The sequence below is a fragment of the Diadema setosum genome, chromosome 13 (genome assembly GCF_964275005.1).
Source record: "Diadema setosum chromosome 13, eeDiaSeto1, whole genome shotgun sequence".
Lineage (NCBI taxonomy): Eukaryota > Metazoa > Echinodermata > Echinoidea > Diadematoida > Diadematidae > Diadema > Diadema setosum.
In genome coordinates this window covers 33773851-33795908 of record NC_092697.1, presented here as the reverse complement: position 1 = coordinate 33795908, position 22058 = coordinate 33773851, and the positions used below count along the sequence as shown (strand labels likewise).

Below are 22058 nucleotides of genomic sequence, written 5' to 3'. Positions count from 1 at the left end.
TATGACCAGCATGGGGGCGTCGAAGTGATCAAGCGGGCGAAGGATGTCCAAAATCTGCACTTTAGAGCGTCCCCTACATAGTTTGTGTTTGTGAGTATGTGTGTTTTATATACATGGAAAAGTTAGGAAATATAGCCCAGGTCAAGTCTTACTATTGGCAATGCAAGGTTAACATAATTATAGACTAGTATGTAAAGCAACACTGCAAAATCATTCAGTGATCTAGCTTTGATATAACGAAACGCAAGGTACAAAGGTGTACATTCTACATCACAATGCGCAACAAGGCAGCGAATCTTTTTGCCGTTCGGATGTTCTGAGTACACTGCTTAAATCCTTCAAATAATGACATGCCAATTTCAGAAATTGTCCTCCCGCGACTTTCGGATCCTTTTGTTGTAGCGGGTCACAAATGTATTCCGCGATTCCAATTGATTGGTATCATTTTATTAAGCATTTTACATAAGTTAAATCAGTAGAAACTAATTGCAACATCTCTGATCATCCGTTACTGTTATGTACAATGTAAAAAGAAACATTCAATGGGTGAGATGACGTTGCAATACGTGCAAAGTACAGGCGTATTTTCTTTGGCATCTTCCATGAGGAAACACCGGGTCTGAAATGAAACAAGAGACTGTTATCATGATAAGAGGTGTTGAACAGGGATTGCTTGTAAAACTTCCCTTTCCAGCTGCATAGTTGTACTGTCAAACTATACTTGGATGTTTGAGACAGTGAATGGCTGAAGAGCTCGGATGAAGTGTTAGAATGCTCTTGGGAAAACCCTTGAGCCTACTATCGTGTCGTTCGTTCTGTGTGTGTGTCTGTGCGTGTGTATGTGCGCGTGTGTGTGTGTGCTTTCTAATTTTGTGAACAAGTGGAGTGCCCAATGTGTATCCCATTCGAGAAAAAAACGAACAAAATACTAAAGAAAATATGGAAACAAATTCTTACAATTATTGAAATTCAATGTTGTGAATTAAAAAAAAAATCATCATACGCATCATTGCACACTAGAGCATGCTGTGCCAAGTACTAAACCTTTGGGGAATTACTTCTGTGGGGGTGGGGAGGGGGAGGGTTTGTTGTTTTTAGAGTGAAATTAATTCGATGTTGATGAAAAAGGCAAAGTAGTGAAAAAAGAAAGGTGATTGTCGCAATCATGCGACAATCATGGAAAGTATTAAAATATAAAATAACAGAATAATAACACAGTTAAATTTCATGCGAGCACATAAAAAAATACTAAGAGGGAAGTTTACTTTACTCACACTGCACGTGCACATCATAAATATGGTCTTAATTAATTGGATAACATCATTTAGCAGATGACACAGTGCCAGTGACACGGTGCCAATATTTACATAAGTCAGGTATTCACTAACCTACATATATCATTATTCCCATGAAGGCGGAACTTCATAAACCATAATCACTTTCCTCCTACACAGTAACGTCCCTATCAATTCATTAAGTTATTTGGTTTTTCCCTTTTTGTCAACGAGACCAAAAGTAAATACGTCTTTGCTGAAACAAACACGATCTTTTGTGTGTACTTATCGACGAAATGCCTCTGTTAGAATGAGCCGGCGCCCCCTCATTCTCCTCTCTCTCTCTCTGCCTCTGCTGACATCTCTACTGACTATTGATGAGGACGAACGCTGTGTGTGTATGTGTGTGTGTGTGTGTGTGTGTGTGTGTGTGTACAAAGGGAATGAAGAGCTCTATAACACTACGTCACACAGAGTTGCCAATTGTCCTACACCCTCTTAACTTTATCAAAACTTCAGTACAATGTTTTGTTTAATTATCCCCCCCCCTTTGAAAAAGAGCCATTGATCTACTTTTCTGATTTTTCTATTCTTATCTGATGTCACATGATATCAGGATGAAATTCCCATACAATGTTTGGATTTCCCACAAGATTTGTGCATCTGCGTTGGCAAAATATCAATTGTGACCCTGCACCACAAAACCAACAAAAAGTCGCCAGACATGGGTTTTCCGTTAAGGGCAAACTCTGACGCTTTGAAATGATGTATAACTCAATTCAAATGGACTTCCCTAACCAACCTAATCCTGGCAAGAAAGCACACACTCTGGAAAAGTGTGAACTAAGAAAAGAGGCTCTGAAGTGCACGGTCTATTCAAGCGCTTCATCTTTATCAATCCGTGCTAGCTGTGCCATGAAAGGGACAAAACACAGGATGTAAACCACCGGAGCAACAACAATGAAGGGATTATCAAATTAAGCTGAAATTATAAATGTTCTATTAGCACATTCTGTCCATGATCAATGCTAACTTTCAAAGCAGTAGCGTCATTCTGTCAAAAGTTATTAGACTTGAAAGTGAAAGACATGAAAAGCGGACTCGAAGTCATACCTGATCATTCTACTCTTCCCCCCCCCCAAAAAAAAAAGGGGGGTGTAGAAAAACTGCTAAGAACACACTTTCCCATTCATGTTAAGATACCAAACAGAAGAATAATGTACAAGAAGGATAGCTCTTTCAGAAAATATGAAAAACTCAAGAATGACTTGGTTGAACCATTTCACCTTTTTTGAGACCTCATTTAAGATCAAGGGTTGCGACTTTTTGTTTGTTTTGTGGTGCACGGTCACAATTACCTATCACAGACACTTATGTCGCAGATTAAAATTCTTTGTCTCCTGACTTGAAAACTGAATGATTCGTAGATGACAAACAGTTGTGAAGATAGATGGCACCTACATGCATACGATCAGTAGAGGTCGCTCTTCATCATTCTCTCCCTGGACATGGAGGATGAGCCCACAAAGGTTACTCTTTGATTTTGGCACACTCTGTTTTTTTGCCCAGCCATGAAAATAATACTGAGTGAAACTGCGTGCTTCCTGACGGAAAAATTAATAACAATTAAAACAAATGGCGGGAAGATTATGGGGGCAAGATCAACAATAAAAAAAAGTTTAGCATACTTTTTACGTCCGTCCTTGCTCATGGTGGAATTAGCAAATGAAGATATGGTAATAAATCCAGGTAAGTATTCCAAGAAATTAGGCTAAATCCAGGAAATGGAATCTTAAAGTGGAGAGGACGATTCACTTGTCTATCAAAGTCGGGCCGCCATGTTGATTTTTATATTAATACATAATAATATTGTGAATTCAGTCAATTTTTTCTCAGTTTTTGAGTATTTGATTTGAAATTTGGGATAAATATTTGTGTCTATGATAATTATCATAGTTGTGTAGATTTAAATTCTTTTAATGTCAAACATTGTGTTCCCATGGTAACATCATTTTCTATTGACAATCATAGATTTTGCCGATTTATTTCTTTTACATAGGTTTTGAGCATTTGACTTGAGATGCGATGTATGTGATTGTCAGTGGGCAGTATATATCTATTGAATGTTGATTATAATGCTGTTATTAGAAAGAATATAAGATGGTTGCTGGCTGAGTTGATTTTTTTTCCCGTTTTGGGTTGGCGTATTAATCACGAGCAGCGAAAGTTTCGTTTTTGATGAAATTTATGGTTAATTTTTTGGCAATAATAGATACGAAGGCCCACCATGGTATCATCGTTTGTTTGATTAGATTGTGTATAATTGTCAGAGCATTGATAGCTATTGTGTGATTGTTTGTATGGGTCTCAGTCATTGTCAGTGGAAGAACTGTACTTGTCTACGTACAGTATGTTGTATTCATGTTTTGTCATATGTTATATTTGTATGTTCAGGGCCCCCAGGAAGAACAGTTCCTGCCTACTGATGGGGTCACCCTGTTGAAAGAAGACTGCATAGATAAATAAAAATCTTAAAAAGGGGCATTTCATCCTGATATTATTTTGCTTTACGTAAAAAAAGAAAAGTCAGAGAAGAAGATCATTAAAAGGATGTTGGGAAAAATCAGACACACCAAAAAGCTATAGATTGATAAAGGTCACAAAGTAAAACAACTTGGCAACTCTGTGTGTCGTAGGTGTTGAGCAGCTATCCATCTGTTTTGTACAAAAACTCACTCTTCATTTTTACATTTATATCGGCACAGACAGAACATAATTATAATACACTGAAGAGGACATGCAGAGACGTATTTACTTTACTTTATACCCAGAACAGATCTAAAGAAAGTTTGCCTGCTGACAAAAATGAAAGGTATTACTTTTTGTGTACAAACGGAATTGAGAGCTGCTCAACACCTACGTCACACAGAGTTACCAATTTGTCCTACTCTCTCTAAGCTTTATCATAACTTTAGTCTAACTTTTTTTTGTCAAGTTTTTCCCGCCAAAATTCACCGATCTCCTTTTCTGATTTTTCTATTCCTATTATGCAATATGATATCAGGATGGAATTCCCCTACAATGTTTTGATTTCTCTTAACGAGATCTGTGCATCTGCGTTGCTGAAATGTTAATCACCTATCATAGGCACTTAATTCAATAATTGAAATTCTTTGTCTCCTGACTTCAAAACTGAATGATTCGTACCACAAACAATTGTGAAGATAGACGGCACCTACATGCATACGATCAGTAGAGGTCGCTCTTCATCATTCTCTTCATCATTCTCTTCATCATTCTCTTCCTGTATGTGAAATCTATAATAGAGCAAGGAAAGAAGGAGTTTACAGATGTTAGAGTCCTTTGGGATTTTGTTAAAATGAAAATTCGTGAAATAACAAAGAAATATTCGAAAGGAAAGGCGCAAGAAATACAGGAAAAAATAAGGAAATTGCAGAAAAATATTTCTGATTTAGAACAATTTTTAATTATTTCCAAAGATAATGATATTTTACATCAATTAGAATTGAAGAGAAATGAGATGAAAGGATTATATGATCAGAAAGTAGCGGGATTAAAAGTGAGATCGCGGGCTAAGTGGTTTGAGGAAAGTGAAATTAATGAAAATTATTTTAAACAATTATTAGCATCTAATCAGAGAAAAACATTTATAGATAAATTAAAATTAGAAGATAGTGTAGAAATTACTGATTCGAAGCAGATTCTGAAAGAAATTAAAAAATTTTATCAAAATTTGTATTCTCAAGGTGAGATAATAGACAATAAAGAGGATCTTTTTATTAATATGCCTCATTTGAATATAGGTGAAGACAGTAAAAAATCATGTGATGAGAAGATTACAATGGGTGAATGTATTTCGATATTAAATAAAATGCCTTTAAATAAATCACCAGGAAATGATGGTTTAACAGTTGAATTTTATCGAACATTTTGGTCTGATATAGGAAACCTTGTTTTAGAATCTTTTAATGCAGCTTTTGAGAAAGGGGAATTATCAATCTCACAAAGACAAGGCGTAATAACAATAATTAAAAAAGAAGATAAAGATCCTTTGTATATTTGTAATTACCGACCAATTACCCTTCTTAATGTAGACTATAAACTTTTATCTAAAGTTTTATCGGAAAGAATAAAACTGGTATTAGGAGAAGTTATACACGTAGATCAAGTTGGATTTTTGCCCGAGAGGAATATTGGAGAGGCTGTTAGGGTTATTGATGATATTATATTTTATACGCAGTTGTACAATGCGCAGGGCTATCTAGTGACAGTCGACTTTGAGAAAGCTTTTGACACCGTCTCACACTCTTACATGAAATTATTAATGACAAAATATGGCTTTGGTCCATATTTTTGTAGATGGATAGAAGTCTTATACAACAATGCAATTAGTTGTGTTATGAATGGAGGCTTCTCCACGGGATACTTCGAAATAGGTAGGGGAGTAAGGCAAGGGGATCCCTTGTCTCCATACCTCTTTCTGTTGATTATAGAAACACTAGCATTGTTTATTCGAAATGAAAAAGATTTAAAGGGTATCTTGATTGGTGATATGGAGACAAAGATAGTAATGTATGCAGATGATTGTTCAATTTTTGTGAAAGAAAAACGTGATATAGAAAGATTAGATAATATATTGGATTCTTTTTATTATACATCGGGATTAAAGATAAACAGGGATAAGACATATATTATGAAATTGGGGTCTTCTAGTCAGAATAATGATAACTTGACTGGAATAACGCTGGGCAAATTGGTTCAAACAGTTAAAGTGCTAGGAATATATTTTTCTTTAGATATTAATGTTAAAGAAGAAATGAATTATAAAGAAATTTTGAGTAAAATAAAAAAATTGTTGGGATGGTGGAAGCAAAGGGATTTGACCCTTTTTGGGAAAATTCAACTGGTTAAAGTATTTGCTATATCTAAGCTATTATACGTTTCTTCCATGATGTCAGTACCTCGATGGGTTTTCAGAGAGGTGGAAACGATTTGTTTTAATTTTATTTGGAACGGTCGTGACAAAATAAAGAGAAATTTATTGTATTTGAATTATGATAAAGGGGGAATGAAAATGCTGAATTTTAGGTACATGGTGTATGCCCAGCGCATAATGTGGATTAAGAGACTTTTTAGAGGTGATAAGAATATGAAATGGAAACAGTTTTTTGAACATGTATTGAACAAAGTAGGAGGGAGACTAATTTTTCTTTGTAATTATGATCCCCGGTTATTAAATATTAAAGCGCCGAAGTTGTATTTAGAATTTTTAGAGATCTGGGATTATTTGAAAGGAAAAAATGTAATTGTTAAAGAAACGTATAATGAAAATCAAATAATTTTTAATAATTTTTTTATTTCAGGTAGGAATTTTCCCTTTAATGAAAAACTATTTAAAGCTAATGTTTTTCAAGTTAAACATGTCATTGACGCTGGTGGAAAAATTAGACCAGGGGCTTATTTTATTAGAAAGGGCCTAAATGCAGACGATTTAATCTCTCTTTATGAATTGTATGATAAATTTCCAGCAGAATGGAAGGTGGCGAGAAAAGGTAACGTGAGGGATCATATTTTGAGTGATAACCCTGCTGATGTTTTTGAAATTAGTCTTAATATAAACAAAAAAGTGTACCCCTTATTGTCAGTATCTTCAAAAATGATATACAATATTTTTATTGGTACCATTGAAGATTCTTTTCTTTCAAAACACCCAGAAGTATTAGCATTAAACATGGATAGATCGGCTACTGCAGTTTGTTTTTCTATTCCTAGAATTTCGACACTAGACTGGAAGCTGAGAGAATTCCAATATAAGCTTCTGCACAATGTTATTTTTTGTAATGATAAACTTCACCAGTTTGGAATAACACAATCAAATCTGTGCTCCTTTTGTAGGGAAGAGGTTGAAACATATTATCATATATTTTATGACTGTCCTTTAGTTTATCGAATATGGAACGAGGTAGGAAATAAACTAAAATTTCCTCAGTTTGTTAATATAAATTGGCTTGACGTTTTACTTGGATTCAGGGAAAATATCAAACTCGATGCTTTGTTGAATCATGTGTTAATTTTGATTAAGCATATGATTTTTGCTAACCGTAAAAGTGGAAGAGTTCCAACCTGTAAAGAAATATCTAAGGCAATTGCCACCTCAAAACAGTCTGAATATGAAAAAGCAACGTTAAAGGATAAATTGATATTACATTACGCGAAATGGGAAAATTATACTTCATGAAATACCGGGTTTAATTATTGCATCCCGTTTAAGACATATCTTTTGTATTTATCTCAGTCAATCTATTTAAAATGAATGGAATATCCTGTGTTTTGCTTTGCCCGCTCCATATACTGGTTCCTTTTCTCTGATCGTCATTATTAAAGCTTAATTATCTGGTTATCAATCTCCACTTGCCTATGACCCAGAGAGATATTAGTTCTCATGATGTTTATAACTGGTGAATAGATTACATTTTAAAGATTTTGTAATTCCATCACCTCTCATGTTTCTTGTACAGTGTATTTGTTTTAGATAAAATCTTTATTCAGACTGGTGACTGAATCATGTCAAGTGTGTACAATTTATTAATGTTCAATCTATATTTTGCACAAACCTTTTTGTTGTCCGTCAAACAGTGTAATATAGATATTTTGTGTCACTACAATGTAACAATGTTGATTGGTCTGAATAAAGGCTATAAAAAGCGTCAAAAAAAAAAAAATGTGAAGGATGAGCCCACAAAAGTTGCTCTTTGATTTCGGCACACTGGTTTTTCGGCCAGCCGTGGAAATGATACTGCGTGAGCCTGCGTGCTTCCTGACGGAGATATAAATAACAGTCAAAATAAAGGATAATCGCGAGAAGATTATAGGTGGAAAGATCGACAGTCAAAAAGCCTACCTACATTAATCATGATAAAAAAAAATTGGTGGAGACTAATTTCAGTGAGTAAGTTTTTCTTTTTATTTCAGTAAGTTTTATTTATCCACTTGTAGATAACAAAAAATAAGTATAACAATATCAAACATACTATTCACAGTTCATGAAAATACAAACAAGATTTCACATTACAAGTATATGAAGAGTTTGTTTGCAAAAACCGATAAGTCCATATTTGCCAAATGGAGATAATTGCCATTAAAGGTCAAGATAAATAAAGAGAATAATAAGAAAATTGTTGCTTCTTTTGACCATAACTTCAAAAATGCACCTTTATATGTAGTGACCAATGTATCATTTAAAAGGTATTAAATTTTTGTAATTTATGACAGAGATCGTACTTCAAAATCTTCAAAAATGGACTTATCGGTTTTCGCAAACAAACTCTTCATATTATCATGTAAAATAATACATAAATTTCATTACAGATCTGTAAATGTACTTGTGGTGGAGACCGTTATCAATAAACAAATCGCTTGACTTGGATAACCACCTCTGAACATAAAATGTGACCGTGCACCTCAAAACGAACATAAAGTCGCACACACTGATTTTGCGTGAGGACTGAAAATAAGTGAAATGGGTCAACCTAGCCGAACTTGACTTTTTCATATTTTTTGAAAGAGCGGGTCTTCTTTTACATTATGCTAAAATTTGGTATCATAAAACGGGCAGGAAAGTGTATTTTTTTAGCAGTTTATCTCAAACATTTTTGGTAGAATAGTGTGATTAGGTGTGTCTTTAGAATCCCTTTTTCATTTCTGAAAAACCTTGTCCATACTCTTCACTTTCAACTCTAATAACTTTTGAAAGGATAGTGCTACTGCTTTGAAAGTTGGTATTGATTATTGACAGAATGTGTTAATGAGGCATGTTTAATTTCAGTTTAATCTGATTATCCCTTCATTGTTGTTACTCTGGTGGTGTACTTCCTGTTTTTTGTCCCATACTCTCTAAAAAAAAATCGAGTGAAAATATTCATTCTTAAAGGAGTGAATACCAAAAAGAGTGAATTTAGAGTGAAATCGGAGTGAATTTTGAGTGAAAATGCTCTATTTTTTACTCATTTTGGAGTGACCTCAGGGATCACTCGAAGATTTAGGAGTGATCCCTGAGGTCACTCCAAAACGAGTGAAAATGGACATTTTCACTCAAAATTCTCTCCAATTTCACTCTAAGTTCACTCTTTTTTGTATTCACTCCTTCAAGAGTGAATATTTTCACTCGATTTTTTAGAGAGTACATCACACAGCCAGCACGGTTTGGTAAAGATTAAGCCCTTGAATAGACACTGTACTTCAGAACCTCTTTTCTCAGTTCACACTTTTCAGAATGTTGTCAGAATCTCGAGGGAGTTATGAATCACAAATCATTTTCAAAATAAAACCATCAAACAAACTAACTATCTAACAAACTTCAGCTAACACACTTTTCATTACAATGTTGTGCACATTTCCTTGCAGGTGCTAGTATAGATCATCGTTGAATGTTGTTGCTACATGTTTTATTCCCAATAATTCCCCGTCGCTTCTAAGTAGCCAGATACACTGTTTTCTACTAATGTCCAAATTGCAGTTTTACCCCATTTATATGCCATTAACATTGCAATTATAACAATTAATAAATCCATTAGCATTTATGTGGTTTATTTGCTCTCCTAATCATTCTGTATTTGTCAAAAATTTACTGCTCCTTCGAGATTTTCGTCTTTTCCTTTTTATCATTTTGGTCCTATGTTTTATCCGTGATCTTTATATCATCTTGATCTTAACACTCGATTCAATACTGGGACATACACTTAGGAGGCTTGTTTATTTCTTGAACATTTATACTTTGATACAAACTTGGGATTGACCACCATGTTGTTCAATGTTCCCAATATCATATTGTGCATCAATTTACTTTGATATATTTGATGTATTTTCCATTGAGAAATACGAAACTAAATTGAAATTGAAATTGGAACGAGTAGCGATATTAATATAGAGAAAGCCACTGTTTTAAGGGGATGTCATTATTAAACAGAAACGTCGAAGAAATACATTAATTGAGGGTTAAAGGTATCCATAGATAAATAAAAGAATAATGAGAGTCAGATATTGAGGAAGGAACTGTGAATATAGATATGTTTGAACTGTAACACACTGGTGTTAGGAGTTCGTTTCCTGCACTGACATGACTGATAAATTATTGTAGGTTTAAAACGAAGCATGATATTAGAAGAAAGGTGGGAAAATCTCATACATGAGATCAGGCAAAGTCATGACAATCATTATGCCTTTTGTGAACAGATCAATCCATCATGGGAGAGTAATGAGTTGATGGCGGTATCAAACTCAACTGATTTGTATAATTATGTGGTTGCGAGCAATTGTTGGTGAAACTTTGAAATTAAAATGAAAAAAAAAAAGTTTAAAGATACAATGATCCCCTGGTATGTCCGCATTAACAAAACGTCGACCATTTTGGTCAACCGATTTCTTTCAGATGAACGAAGTTGATCTAAACTGTCATGGTCAGGAATATTAAACACTTACGATATTTCGATGTAGGTTTTGTTTCTGCCGAGTATAGTACAAATAATAACGACTACTCAGATCTGTTCGACTGGACTAAACTTGTAAAAATGACGGAGAGTACACTTTCGTGACTGTTACGAAACTGTACTGCCCGAGACGTTCACTTGTAATTAAATTCAGATTTAATTACCGTTTGTTATTTCAATACTTTTTCATAATTATTTGTCAATTATGAAAAACAAAAAATCAACTCAGCAAGCACTAAAACAGTGACTTGGTTCTCCAGGGAAGGGACAATATTGTCATCGTGGGGGGAGGTCTCACTAAAAACATTATTGTGTCATCATTTGCCTCTGCTAAATTTCATTTTATATCCCTTGCTTGCTTAAGTGTTGCTGTTTTTCTCTGGCCGTCTGTTAAAATCAGACGAATAATACCTTGACAATAACACGTTGACAGCTATACTTCCGGGACACGATTCAGGCGTAGTGTCACAAAACTTACCGAAAACGGCCACTTTCAGGCTGATAATGACAGCACATCGAAGCACTAATAATCGGAACAGTTGTTCCATTTTTTTTTAAACAAGGTTATGTTGCCGACCAAACTATCATTTGTCCATAAGAGCAATTACATGACAGGGAAGTCACCCGCTGCATGAGAATCACGAAGACCGTCTCATAACTTCGTAATTCTGATGGTTTCTTCTCTCGCCTCATGTTGCCATCTGATGGGAGAAACTTTAACTATGATATATTATATATATAGTGCATGAGGCTGAATGCACTATAACAATATAAGCACCGACAAATTCTGAATTTGCCCAGAAGGCCAGTTATATTCAATGAGGCCGCAGGCCAAATTGAATATAATTGCCTGAGGGCAAATTCAGAATTTGGAGGTGCTTGGTACTTGTTATAGTGCAATAAGATGTCATGCAATATGTGATATATAAAATAGCAGACATACCCAGTCAAATAAGCCTAGATGTGGTCTAGATCATTTCTAACAGTTGCACGTGTCTACACAAGCAATAATACCAGTTTCTTTGAACCTGTGTAGACAAAATCCTGAAGATCCAAATTCAACTATAGAGTCTAGGGTCTACGTGGTTATATCTAACGTTTTCTAGGCCCTACGATAGGTTAGGCCTAGAGCCCTAGGGGTCCATGGGGGTGTTTCATAAAGCTGTTCATAAAGTTACGAACAGCTTACGAGCGACTGGTGATCAGTTCTGATGTGCTATACTTATCAGAATTTCCATAATTCAGCACACGAACTGATCACCAGTCGCTCGTAAGTTGTTCGTAACTTTACGAACAGCTTTATGAAACAGGGCCCTGGCCTAACGTTTTTATACTAGATCTACGTACACTGTACTGTACGTCACTTACGAGCGACAGAGCTAGTTAACACTTGACCCTACAATAGGTCAACTAACAGTAACACGTTAGACGCCCTACTTTATACTGCACTGTGGGTCCAGGACCAGGACTAGATGATGTTTTGTAGGATTAGGGATCTACTGGATTTAAACACAAGGCTCGTGCCAGGCCCCATTGCTGCACGTGCGGATTCCGAGAGTGTGTTGTGAATGTCGTAGTAAAGTTCATAGCGTAGCGTGATCAAAGAGCGCTTAGCGTATACTGTACACACCACACGCTGCCCATTTCCACGGCGCACTTCCACGTAGAATGTACGGAGAAAGCGGCACAAATCTTGGGTTGACTTGCTCAGTAGGCCTAATATCCGTCGGATTTATTCCTTTTTCAGAACAGTAGGAGTCCAAAATTCGTAGGGCGTATTTGATGGCATCCTTTGTGTCCTTATTGTCTAAGATACTGTTTATATAGATCAGTCTCTCTAAAAGTAGCGAACCTGTTCATTTCAGCTTCCATGTTTAAATATACCGCTGAAAGTCTAGTCCCATCCACCGAACTAAGTTGCTGGCATAGCCAGCCTGCGAGAATTGAGAATAACGATAATATCGAGCAAAACATATCGCGGTTGGCGCGCAATCGCGTTGATAAGGTGCGGGATTCAAGTACTCGATGATTAAAATGAGGGAGCAAAAACCGATATCAAATCGATAGTGGGTTATCGTTTGCAATCGTTATATTTTGCGTGCACTATAACTTTTGTCGTGCACTGCCGGCCTGTATTATAAGTATGTATGCTATTTTATATTATACAAATATTCAATGTTTATGAGTGCGACGGTCCCGAATATTACATGAGCGTGCAAGTTTAACCGTTCTATTCAACGACGCGAAGCGGAGTTGAATAGAACGGTTAAACTTGCACCGAATGTAATATTCGGTACCGTCGCACGAATGATAAACATTGAATATTTGTTTTATACAACACATGATATCGAAATATTTAGGCATGGTCTAGAGTCTAGACCAAAATAGATAGGCCTATACTTTAACCTTAAAAAGGTAGGTCGAGAACTATGCGAAAGCCTACGCCTAACGTTATGCCTACTATAGCTACGTAATGTACGGTACTGCCACTGGCTCGATCTGCGGTAGGTCTTGAAAAAAGGTCTAACTAAACCCTATATATATAGGGCTAGAGAGTTTGCTTACCACTATTTAAAGCTACTGTATTAGACCACTGTCTTAGTATTTGCTGCTGCACTTCGCTCATTATTAGCAATGCGCTGAGATCCTCATCAGAGACGAGAACAGAGCTCGGGTGAGAAGAGGTAGGTTTACGTAGCCATGATAACGTAGTGGCATGGCCGTACGTGTGTCAGTATACGCGACGCATGGTGGACTGGTGGTGAACCGGTTGCGTGCTGGGCTGGCGCAGCGCAAACCCAACGGGTGCGCGTATACAATGCCAGCTAGCTAGTGTACGATACACAAGTTCAGTGTGTCCTAGGGTCTATTGCACTGCCGGCTCGCTTGTACCGTTCAATAGTCGACTATTGCACTGCCATTGAGAGTGAGCGTTGGATAGCTGATTCCTCTGAATGTCATGTGACCCGCATTCATCCAATCAGATGGCAAGATTCCATACATGTGTTGTATAAAGCAGTTTATTACATCATTCTGCGGGAGTGTCTTTTCTTAAAGGTGAAAAGTTTTCGCTCAGTTTAAAATTCTAGGAAGATCGTGTGAAGGGCAAGCCATGTATAATAGCGCTATTAACGAAATTCACTCTTCATCGGTAGATTTATCTTTATAATCACAGGTAGAAGGCTATGTACCGTGAATGATCTGGTAGCAGTATTTATTCGACTTGATTATTTTCTTCATACCACCTCATACGTGATGGAGTATAGGCCCCTGAGTATCTCTCGTTATTTTGTCACGAACTTTGTATACTTAGCAGCGCGCTTATTTAAACAATTGATTATGATGTTCTCTTTTACCCCTCAATGACACTAAGCCTTTGGGACTTAGCAATAATTTACTTCATATTCACGCTAGTCTAAAGGTAAAATGAAAAAAAAAGTTTAAAGATTCAGTAACCCCATGCTAAGTCTGATATCAACAAAATGTTGACCATTTTGTTCAACCTATTTCTCTCAGTTGAACGAAGTTGACCCAAATGGTCATGGTCTGGAATAACACTTCAGATATTTCAATGTAGATCTTGTTTCATCCAGGTATAGTGCGATAACAGCGACTAATCAAATCTGTTCGACTGGACTTACTTTTAAAAATCATGGAGAGTACACTTTCATGACTGTCACGAAACTGTACTCTCCAAGATGTTCGCTTTTAGGTAAAGTCAGATTCGATAATGTTTTGATGCTTTGATTTATTTGCCTTCATTTGTCAATTATGAAGAAATCAATCAACTCAGCATGCACTTAAATAGTGACTTGGTTCTCCAAGGAAGGGACAGTATTGTCGTCGTGGAGGGAGGTCTTATTAGTAACATTATTTTGCCATTCTCTGCCTCTGCTATTTTTCTTTTTTTTTAATCCTTTGCTTGCTTAAGTGTTGCTTTTCATCTGTGTTAAAATCAGACGAATAGTTGTACTGAGTTGCGCTGAGGTAAAGTGCAGACATGGTAGTTGGGGCTAGAGCATTCTCAGGAATCTTCGGACGTCGGAGTTTTATGAGTGCCACTCACCTATGAGAAACTGGGACTAAGACAGGGTTCCAAGTCATTAGGAAAGAGAAAGAGGAGAGTATGTTCGGTATTAGAAAGGTTACCTTCACACTCCAAAGAAGTGAAATAATCATTTCCTTCAGCTCAACTTCTTTTACATTAAAGGTTACTCAATTGAACAAAGGGGGAAATTCAATAAACTTCCCTTTGCAGGTACACCGCGACGAAACTTGATATTATTATGGATAATGGTCAGTTGATGGTGGAGCTAACAGTTGGGATGAGAGTTCCAAATTCTTGACCGTTCAACAGCACAACACATCTTGGAAGATTTGTTGTGGTGTGGTTGCAGTGTTGGTGTCGTGGTTATGGTGTTTTGTTGTTTAAGTACTAGAGAACTTCCAAAAAGCACAAGACGTCTTAGAAGACATTTTTTTCTTGGTCTCTGTAGAGGTAGTATTGAAGGGAGAGAGAATGTCTGGGTTGATGCAATATGGATAGCCTGGATTACCGATGCATATCACTTACGGAGTTCCCCAGAGAAGGGCCTTTATGATACATGTATTGAAAACAGACACCATACATGAGAGACGAAATTTTCATCATTTAAGCCCCCGTTCCACTATCACGATTTGGACCCCAATCTGTCCCGATCTAGCAGATCCGGAGAGAGCGGCAAAAGCGTACGGGGATCGGAAGCATCGTAGCAGCAGCGTGTGGAGGTCGGGGTTGGAGCGGGCAGTTTTTCAGATCGGGAAGAAATTTTGAACCGGTTCAAAATTTCTTCCCGATCTCCCCGATCAAAATTGACATATTTTTAATCGGACGGCAAGCGGGGAGAGCGTAGTGACAGCGTAAACGCAGCGGGGAGAGCGTAATGACGACGTAAACGCAGCGGGATGAGCGTAACAAGGTCTTTCTGAGCGTAGTAACATCGGCACAAGAACGGGAAGTAATTTTAGCTGTAATTTTCGAAGAAGAAGAAGAGATGAAGAAAAAGAAGAGAAGAAAGCAGCGAAGCAGCTACCCAAAAGGCGAAGAAAGAGAGACTGCACGTGATGCTTAAAGAGGAGGAAGAGGACATAGCAGAATACTTTGAAGAATATGAAATCATCTACAACTGGAGGAAGACGGACTATAAAAGCAAGGACATCAAGAAAAATCCTTTGAAAAATCAGCACGTCTTTGTTTATACAATGCATTGCTGCAAAAGAACCGTGAGTTGAGGAGGCTCTTCAAGTTCAAGTTCAAGTTGATTTATTTCACTTCCAACAAACAAATTATAAAAAATACAAAGAAACGCTCATATACACAGACGTCATGAAATCAGTACCACAATGCGATGAACAGAATAACATTGTAAAAGAGATACAGGCAAATTATCAACAGAGACACAAATAACAGTTACGTCACTGTGGTAAATGCATACAAATATTGCTGGAAATGGAGGGGACTGCTAAAAAGCAGAGCTTGTAGTATTAGAATGCAGTCCCCTCATAGAGAAAAATATATAATTGCAAAAAACAACAACAACAAATTTCCCTAAGCGGTAGCAAAAAAAAAAAAAAAAAGACAGACAGAGTAATACACACATACATGCACACATACGGACGCACATTAACAAACACATGACGGCTCTCTTGTAAGGAAAAAAAAAAGATGAGAGGATAGAAAGATATAGTAGTGAAGAAGGTAGTAAGTCCGAGGTGGACAAGGGGGGGGGGGGAGGGGAGAGGAGAGGGAAATGGTGGGTCATAACCAGGGCAGTGGAGGCACAAAAGCACGGGCTTGCTGATGAAGAAAGAGTAGTGAATAACGAAGCAACAACAACTTTGAAAATCAACAGTAAAAAAAGAATGAATCTTCGAGGTCCACAGTATATTTCTTCGGTTCTGCACGCTAATAAGTTGACTGACTGCTGACCCACAGTCGAATCGGGGTACATCGGGGCACATCGGGCACTTTTCAGCTCTCTGAACGGGGTAACAGCGTGATAAGATCGTATAGATCGTTCAGAGCGTAGATACAGCGTGCATTGATCGGATAACATCGGCAACATCGCACTAACAGCTTAGCTACATCGTTCTAAAGTGTACCGGCAGCGGCAGAGATCGCAATGTCTAATTCCCGATCATCGTAGTAAGAGCGTAGCAAGCACTTGGTAGTCGTAACTGCAGCGTACTTAGAGCGTTCTAACATCGTACTGTGTCCAGATCGGCTCAGGTTTTACCCGATCCTTCCCGACTTGAGAAAATTGTCAAATCGTAGCGAGAACGGCATAGTGGAACGGGGGCTTTATACAATACGTATAACACATGTTTCCATGAATGCCACAAGTGTATGATTGTCGATGTGTTTTTATAGCATTTAGCCCAGCAATCCTAAAAGACTTTGTTAGAGGCAAACTGACTGTAAACACACACATATCATTTTATGAACATGAATCTAGAAACCACACAGGCCTATTATACACGCAGAGAAATTACGGTTCTAATTTGCACCCTAGAGGGTGCATATCGTTGTAACACCAGCGGCTCCATTTAGGGTTCTATTTTTGGGGGTGCTTATTTAGCACCCTATGTTTAACACCATATATGGTGCATATTTGCACCCCTCCATTGGGTTCCCTTTCTGCACCCAATAGGGTTCATATCGTTGTAACACCAGCGGCTCCATTTAGGGTTCTATTTTTTGGGGTGCATATTTGCACCCCTCCATTGGGTTCCCTTTCTGCACCCCATAGGGTGAACAAAAATTCAGGTGCAAATTTGCGCCCTTTCTGGTTCGTATCGTTGTGACACTAGCGGCTCCATTTAGGGTTCTTTTTTTGGGGGTTCTTATTTAGCACCCTATATTCAACACCCAAAAAAGGTGCAAATATAGACCTCTATACAGGGTATCTCTTCTGCACCTCATACCTGCACCCATTATGGTTCATATCGTTATTGTTGTAATTTTTGCACCCTATGGGGTGATAAAGTCACCGCAATATAGGATGCAATACAATTTGCACAAGTCTCTATATAGGGTTACCTTTCTGCACCCCATATGGTGAAAATTATAACCTTTTTTTAAAAACCAAAATAATTATATACTGGATGCCTTCACTAACTTCACAAACAATTACCTAAGGTCTACTGGATGCCTTCACTGACTTCACAATTAACTAAGGTAACACTCCAGACATGAAGCAAAATAGCATGCATACAGTAGACTTACACACAGTTTCTCAGTCAATTAAATCCACAATCTTTCGAAAACTGAAGTCAGAGACTTCAATTCAACAACAAATAGAACGTAAACATGATGAATACAGTGCATACTTACATATAGATTATTAACATTTGAATATATGTCTCATGGAAGAGGGACAAGTTTACAGCGATTTTCTTTTTCATGGTTTACTTTAAAGTGAACATGAAATATACATTGTATTTCTACAAATTCTAATACGAGATGCATATTTTGTCATAAAAAGGGCAATGTAAATCAAAAATGTATGAAATTTGGTCAGTGCATTGAATAAGAAAAATAATATTCGTTCTTTCCATCACATGATTACCTTTTCTTCTTTTAAAGGAAGCTACCACATTGACAAAAAGCACTAATTCTTTTTATTCAAAAAATCTCTGAAGCTTGCGCAGAGTAATAGTAAACTATGTGACGAATATCTTTCACATTGTCCTTCTACTTCTAGAATGGATCATAGATATGCACCTTGAATTTACCGGTACATCTTACGGTAATCAAAAGCACCTTTATGACGCTCTTAGACATTAACAGCGATATGTCAACTCTGATTTCTGGTACCCAAGTTATTGCCAAAACAATGAAGGGTATGGCAAAGTTCTGTCATATATATTTGAAACTCACTACTTGTACTGACATATTCCATCCAATTCCAAGATTGAGAGCTTGCAAATGTGCCCCATTATACAATTAGTATACTTCACATTTTGTTTTTCATATATAATTACACCAATGATAAGAAAGGTGAAAAAAAGAATAAAAAAATGAAGAATGCACATCTAAATTTGGTTACTTTTTTATGCACACAGCTAAAGATATGTCCCAGTAATAAATCTTGGGCAGAATAGCACATCTGAAAACACTTTTCATTGCATCAAATTAACATTAACAATTCCACAGAAAATGTTGACTCAGAAAGGGAAAATAAGGTTAACCAATCAGTGGTATTACAAACTGGACATAAAGAGGAAGGAATATGTCTTGTGAGACAAGTTCAAAAACAATTTTGTTGATACATTGTGGTGTTTGTTTTTTTCAAGCGATGGAAACAAGAAGCACATTGTACTCAGTAGACCATAAATATAATTACACAATGTATGCAGTTTAGCCCCAACATTCAAAATATTGTAAAGAGCAGTCGATTTTTCACATTCATAAAGCAGGTATTGGTATTGGCACCATCACAAGCATAATGATCAGGAGCAAAATATATTATTATTACTATTATCATTATTATCATCATTATTATCATTATTACTATAACCATTAATATTTTACAGATTAATGATCATGCATGAGAAATACCTCAAGTGTTGATGTATACAGTCTCACAACTCTTCCCATCATTTTAACACTTAATTTTCACCAAACCTTACACAAATATATCAGCACTTTATACAACCTACTTAAAGAAAGCTTAAACTTATAATCAGAGTTAGAGGGCAAGTCCACCTTCATATAGACCTACATGTGGATTGAGTGAATGCGCTGCAATAAGCCAGTCCGGAGATAGCTCATGTGCACAAAGGTACAAATGACCTTTCATTTTTCTCAGTTGGTTAGGCACTTCACTCAACTCAAAGTGACATAATGCAGCAGCTTGCCCACCATAGCCATTTATGGAACTCATATTCAAAGAAAGAATGAACCTAACCAGTGTAGATGAAGTGACCAGTATGGTTCGTCAATCAACACTTAGGGAATCATCTATTTTATCAAGTGCTGTTTTGAATATGTTAACAAACTTTTTTTGTGTGTGTTAACATTGCCAAATACCAGGCTTGCTGTCAAGTGGATGTACTTGCAGGCACCATCATAAGGATTCCATGAATAATCCTAGCATTACAGATGCTTATCTCAGTGAAATTTAAAAAAAAAAAACTGTCTCTCGGTACAAATAACCTTTTTTTCGCACATGCTCAAACTGGTACCTCGAACTGGCTTATACGATAAGAACACATCAGTAAAAAAATTGAAAAGCGGACATTCAATTCAAAAGTTAATAATCTTTAAATCATTTGTGCAGTCGCACGCGTAGAACAATTCAAGGAAAACCTAAAGAGAATTTCACATTTCTTTTCTCTTAGGAAAAACATGCACATTTCCTCGACAAGTCACTGACGTAAGGGCAATGATAATAGTTTCTGCCTTCTTAAAGAGTGAAGTCCAGTGTTCTTTTATATGCAAAAAAAGTAGATATGATATGTTGAGTTTTCTCAGGTTTTGGAACAAACTCTATTTTTCAATCCTTATATTATACATAAAGGGTTTGTGAGAAAATCATACTTTGTCAAGTGTCACAAAGCTACTCCACTTATGACATTGCATTGCCAGAGATTGCCCAAAATTGACATACATTGTGTGGCTGTCTACTACAAAAAACATCAGGCGACTTATCTTTTTTTGTTCTCTACTTAAACAATCAATTCAAAGTGTGCAGGTGTTGTTGAAGCACTGAGGCTATCGATGGTGAAGAGATATCTAAAATATGAACAATACAAACTAACCCCATGTTGTATAATATGAAATATAATGGAAAGCATACTTTAGAGTATTTTATATCCATTAGCAGATTCATATTTTCATCCATAATCCACCCTCCCCCCCCCCCCAAAAAAAAAAAGAAGATAAAAGTGAATAGAAGTCAAGTTCTCTTAAGTTCGTTCTCTTGTATTTTTCTATTATGTATTTCTTTAGAGTATTTTTGTAAATATTCAAGGCAAGTGCATTCTAAGAAAGGGAATAACCAGACAACAGTTTAAAAGACAGAATAAATAGTTATCATTATCTATGAAATTAAACATTTTCACATATATTTTGCAAAAGAAAAAATGCTAATCTTCATTTCATGGAGTGGCTTCATGCTCACCCTCGGCTAAAAACAGGGAGTTGATTACTTTCTGGATTAAAATGGAAAGATGTTTCTAGAGCCGTGGTGTTTAGTAATTCTAATTTGGGGGGGGGGGGGGGGAGGGGGGAGATTCAATGTGACCCGTCTCAAATTTTATATGGTTTAAACATACATGACATATTATAGGAGTCTCATTATTATGCCTCCACCCTGAATGGTGCCGGAGGCATATGTTTTCAGGTTGCCTGTCTGTCTCCCGGTCTGTACGGATGTATCTACGGAAAAATTGATGGGCTTTCATCAAACCTGGTTCAGGGATACTACATGATGCTGATGATCTTATTGGCTTTTGGACTATATCTGCTAAAAGTCAAAGAAAATTTGAAAATAACTTTTTTGCTACTTCTCTAGTCAGGGAAATCGGTGTACTCGTGTGTACTGGTTGATTGGCGCATTCAGTTGGGTACAGCAAGGTTTCATCCTCTGCTTTCACAGGAAAGCCGACTCCCAACTTCTTGTTCTCGTAGTCAAGGTATATCTGCTCCTCTGCTTCAGCAACCTGCAGCTTGGTCTCATAGCTAATCTCATCTTACGCTGCATAAGTCGAAACTCCTCGAGCTCTAGTTTTTGATGCGTTTCTATAGCAGTTGCTTCAGCTGCCAAATAGTATGCCCTTCAGGTCATCACTCTCAGAAGAACTGGCACGGCTTCCACACTGACTCAACAAGGAACCAGGATTGACATCCTGAACATCTTCCATCTCCAGCTCTGGCATCCTATATGGCTCACCAGTCTCTCGAGGTTGACCTGCATCACTCATCCTGAAGACCATTATTGAACTTGATGCATAGTGAACTCGATGATAAATAATCAATCAAACACAGGTCCCTTTGGCCCAGTATGAGACCAAGCTAACACCATGCATCAGCATGGATCAGCAAGGTTCAACCTGTAATTGAATAAAAAAAAATTCAACATACAATCAATATTGGAATAGGCCCACATGTATCTACCTGCTAAAGTATGGGATCAAGTGGTTGTACTTCTGAAGTGATTTACCGTTTACATTACATACCTTGTTTGTGTGACTTATTTTATGTCATGTCTAGCACATGCAACTTCTCCAGTGGATA

General features: G+C 36.9%; 1 protein-coding gene across 1 annotated transcript in view; it reads right to left on the bottom strand.

The window, feature by feature from the left end:
* LOC140236608 (uncharacterized) overlaps positions 1–21757 on the bottom strand; it is a 197920-nt gene extending 176163 nt beyond the window's left edge. The window contains 1 exon segment of the mRNA XM_072316531.1: positions 21646–21757. Within this exon segment, the coding sequence (XP_072172632.1) occupies positions 21646–21757 (112 nt within the window).
* Positions 21758–22058: the final 301 nt, after the last annotated feature.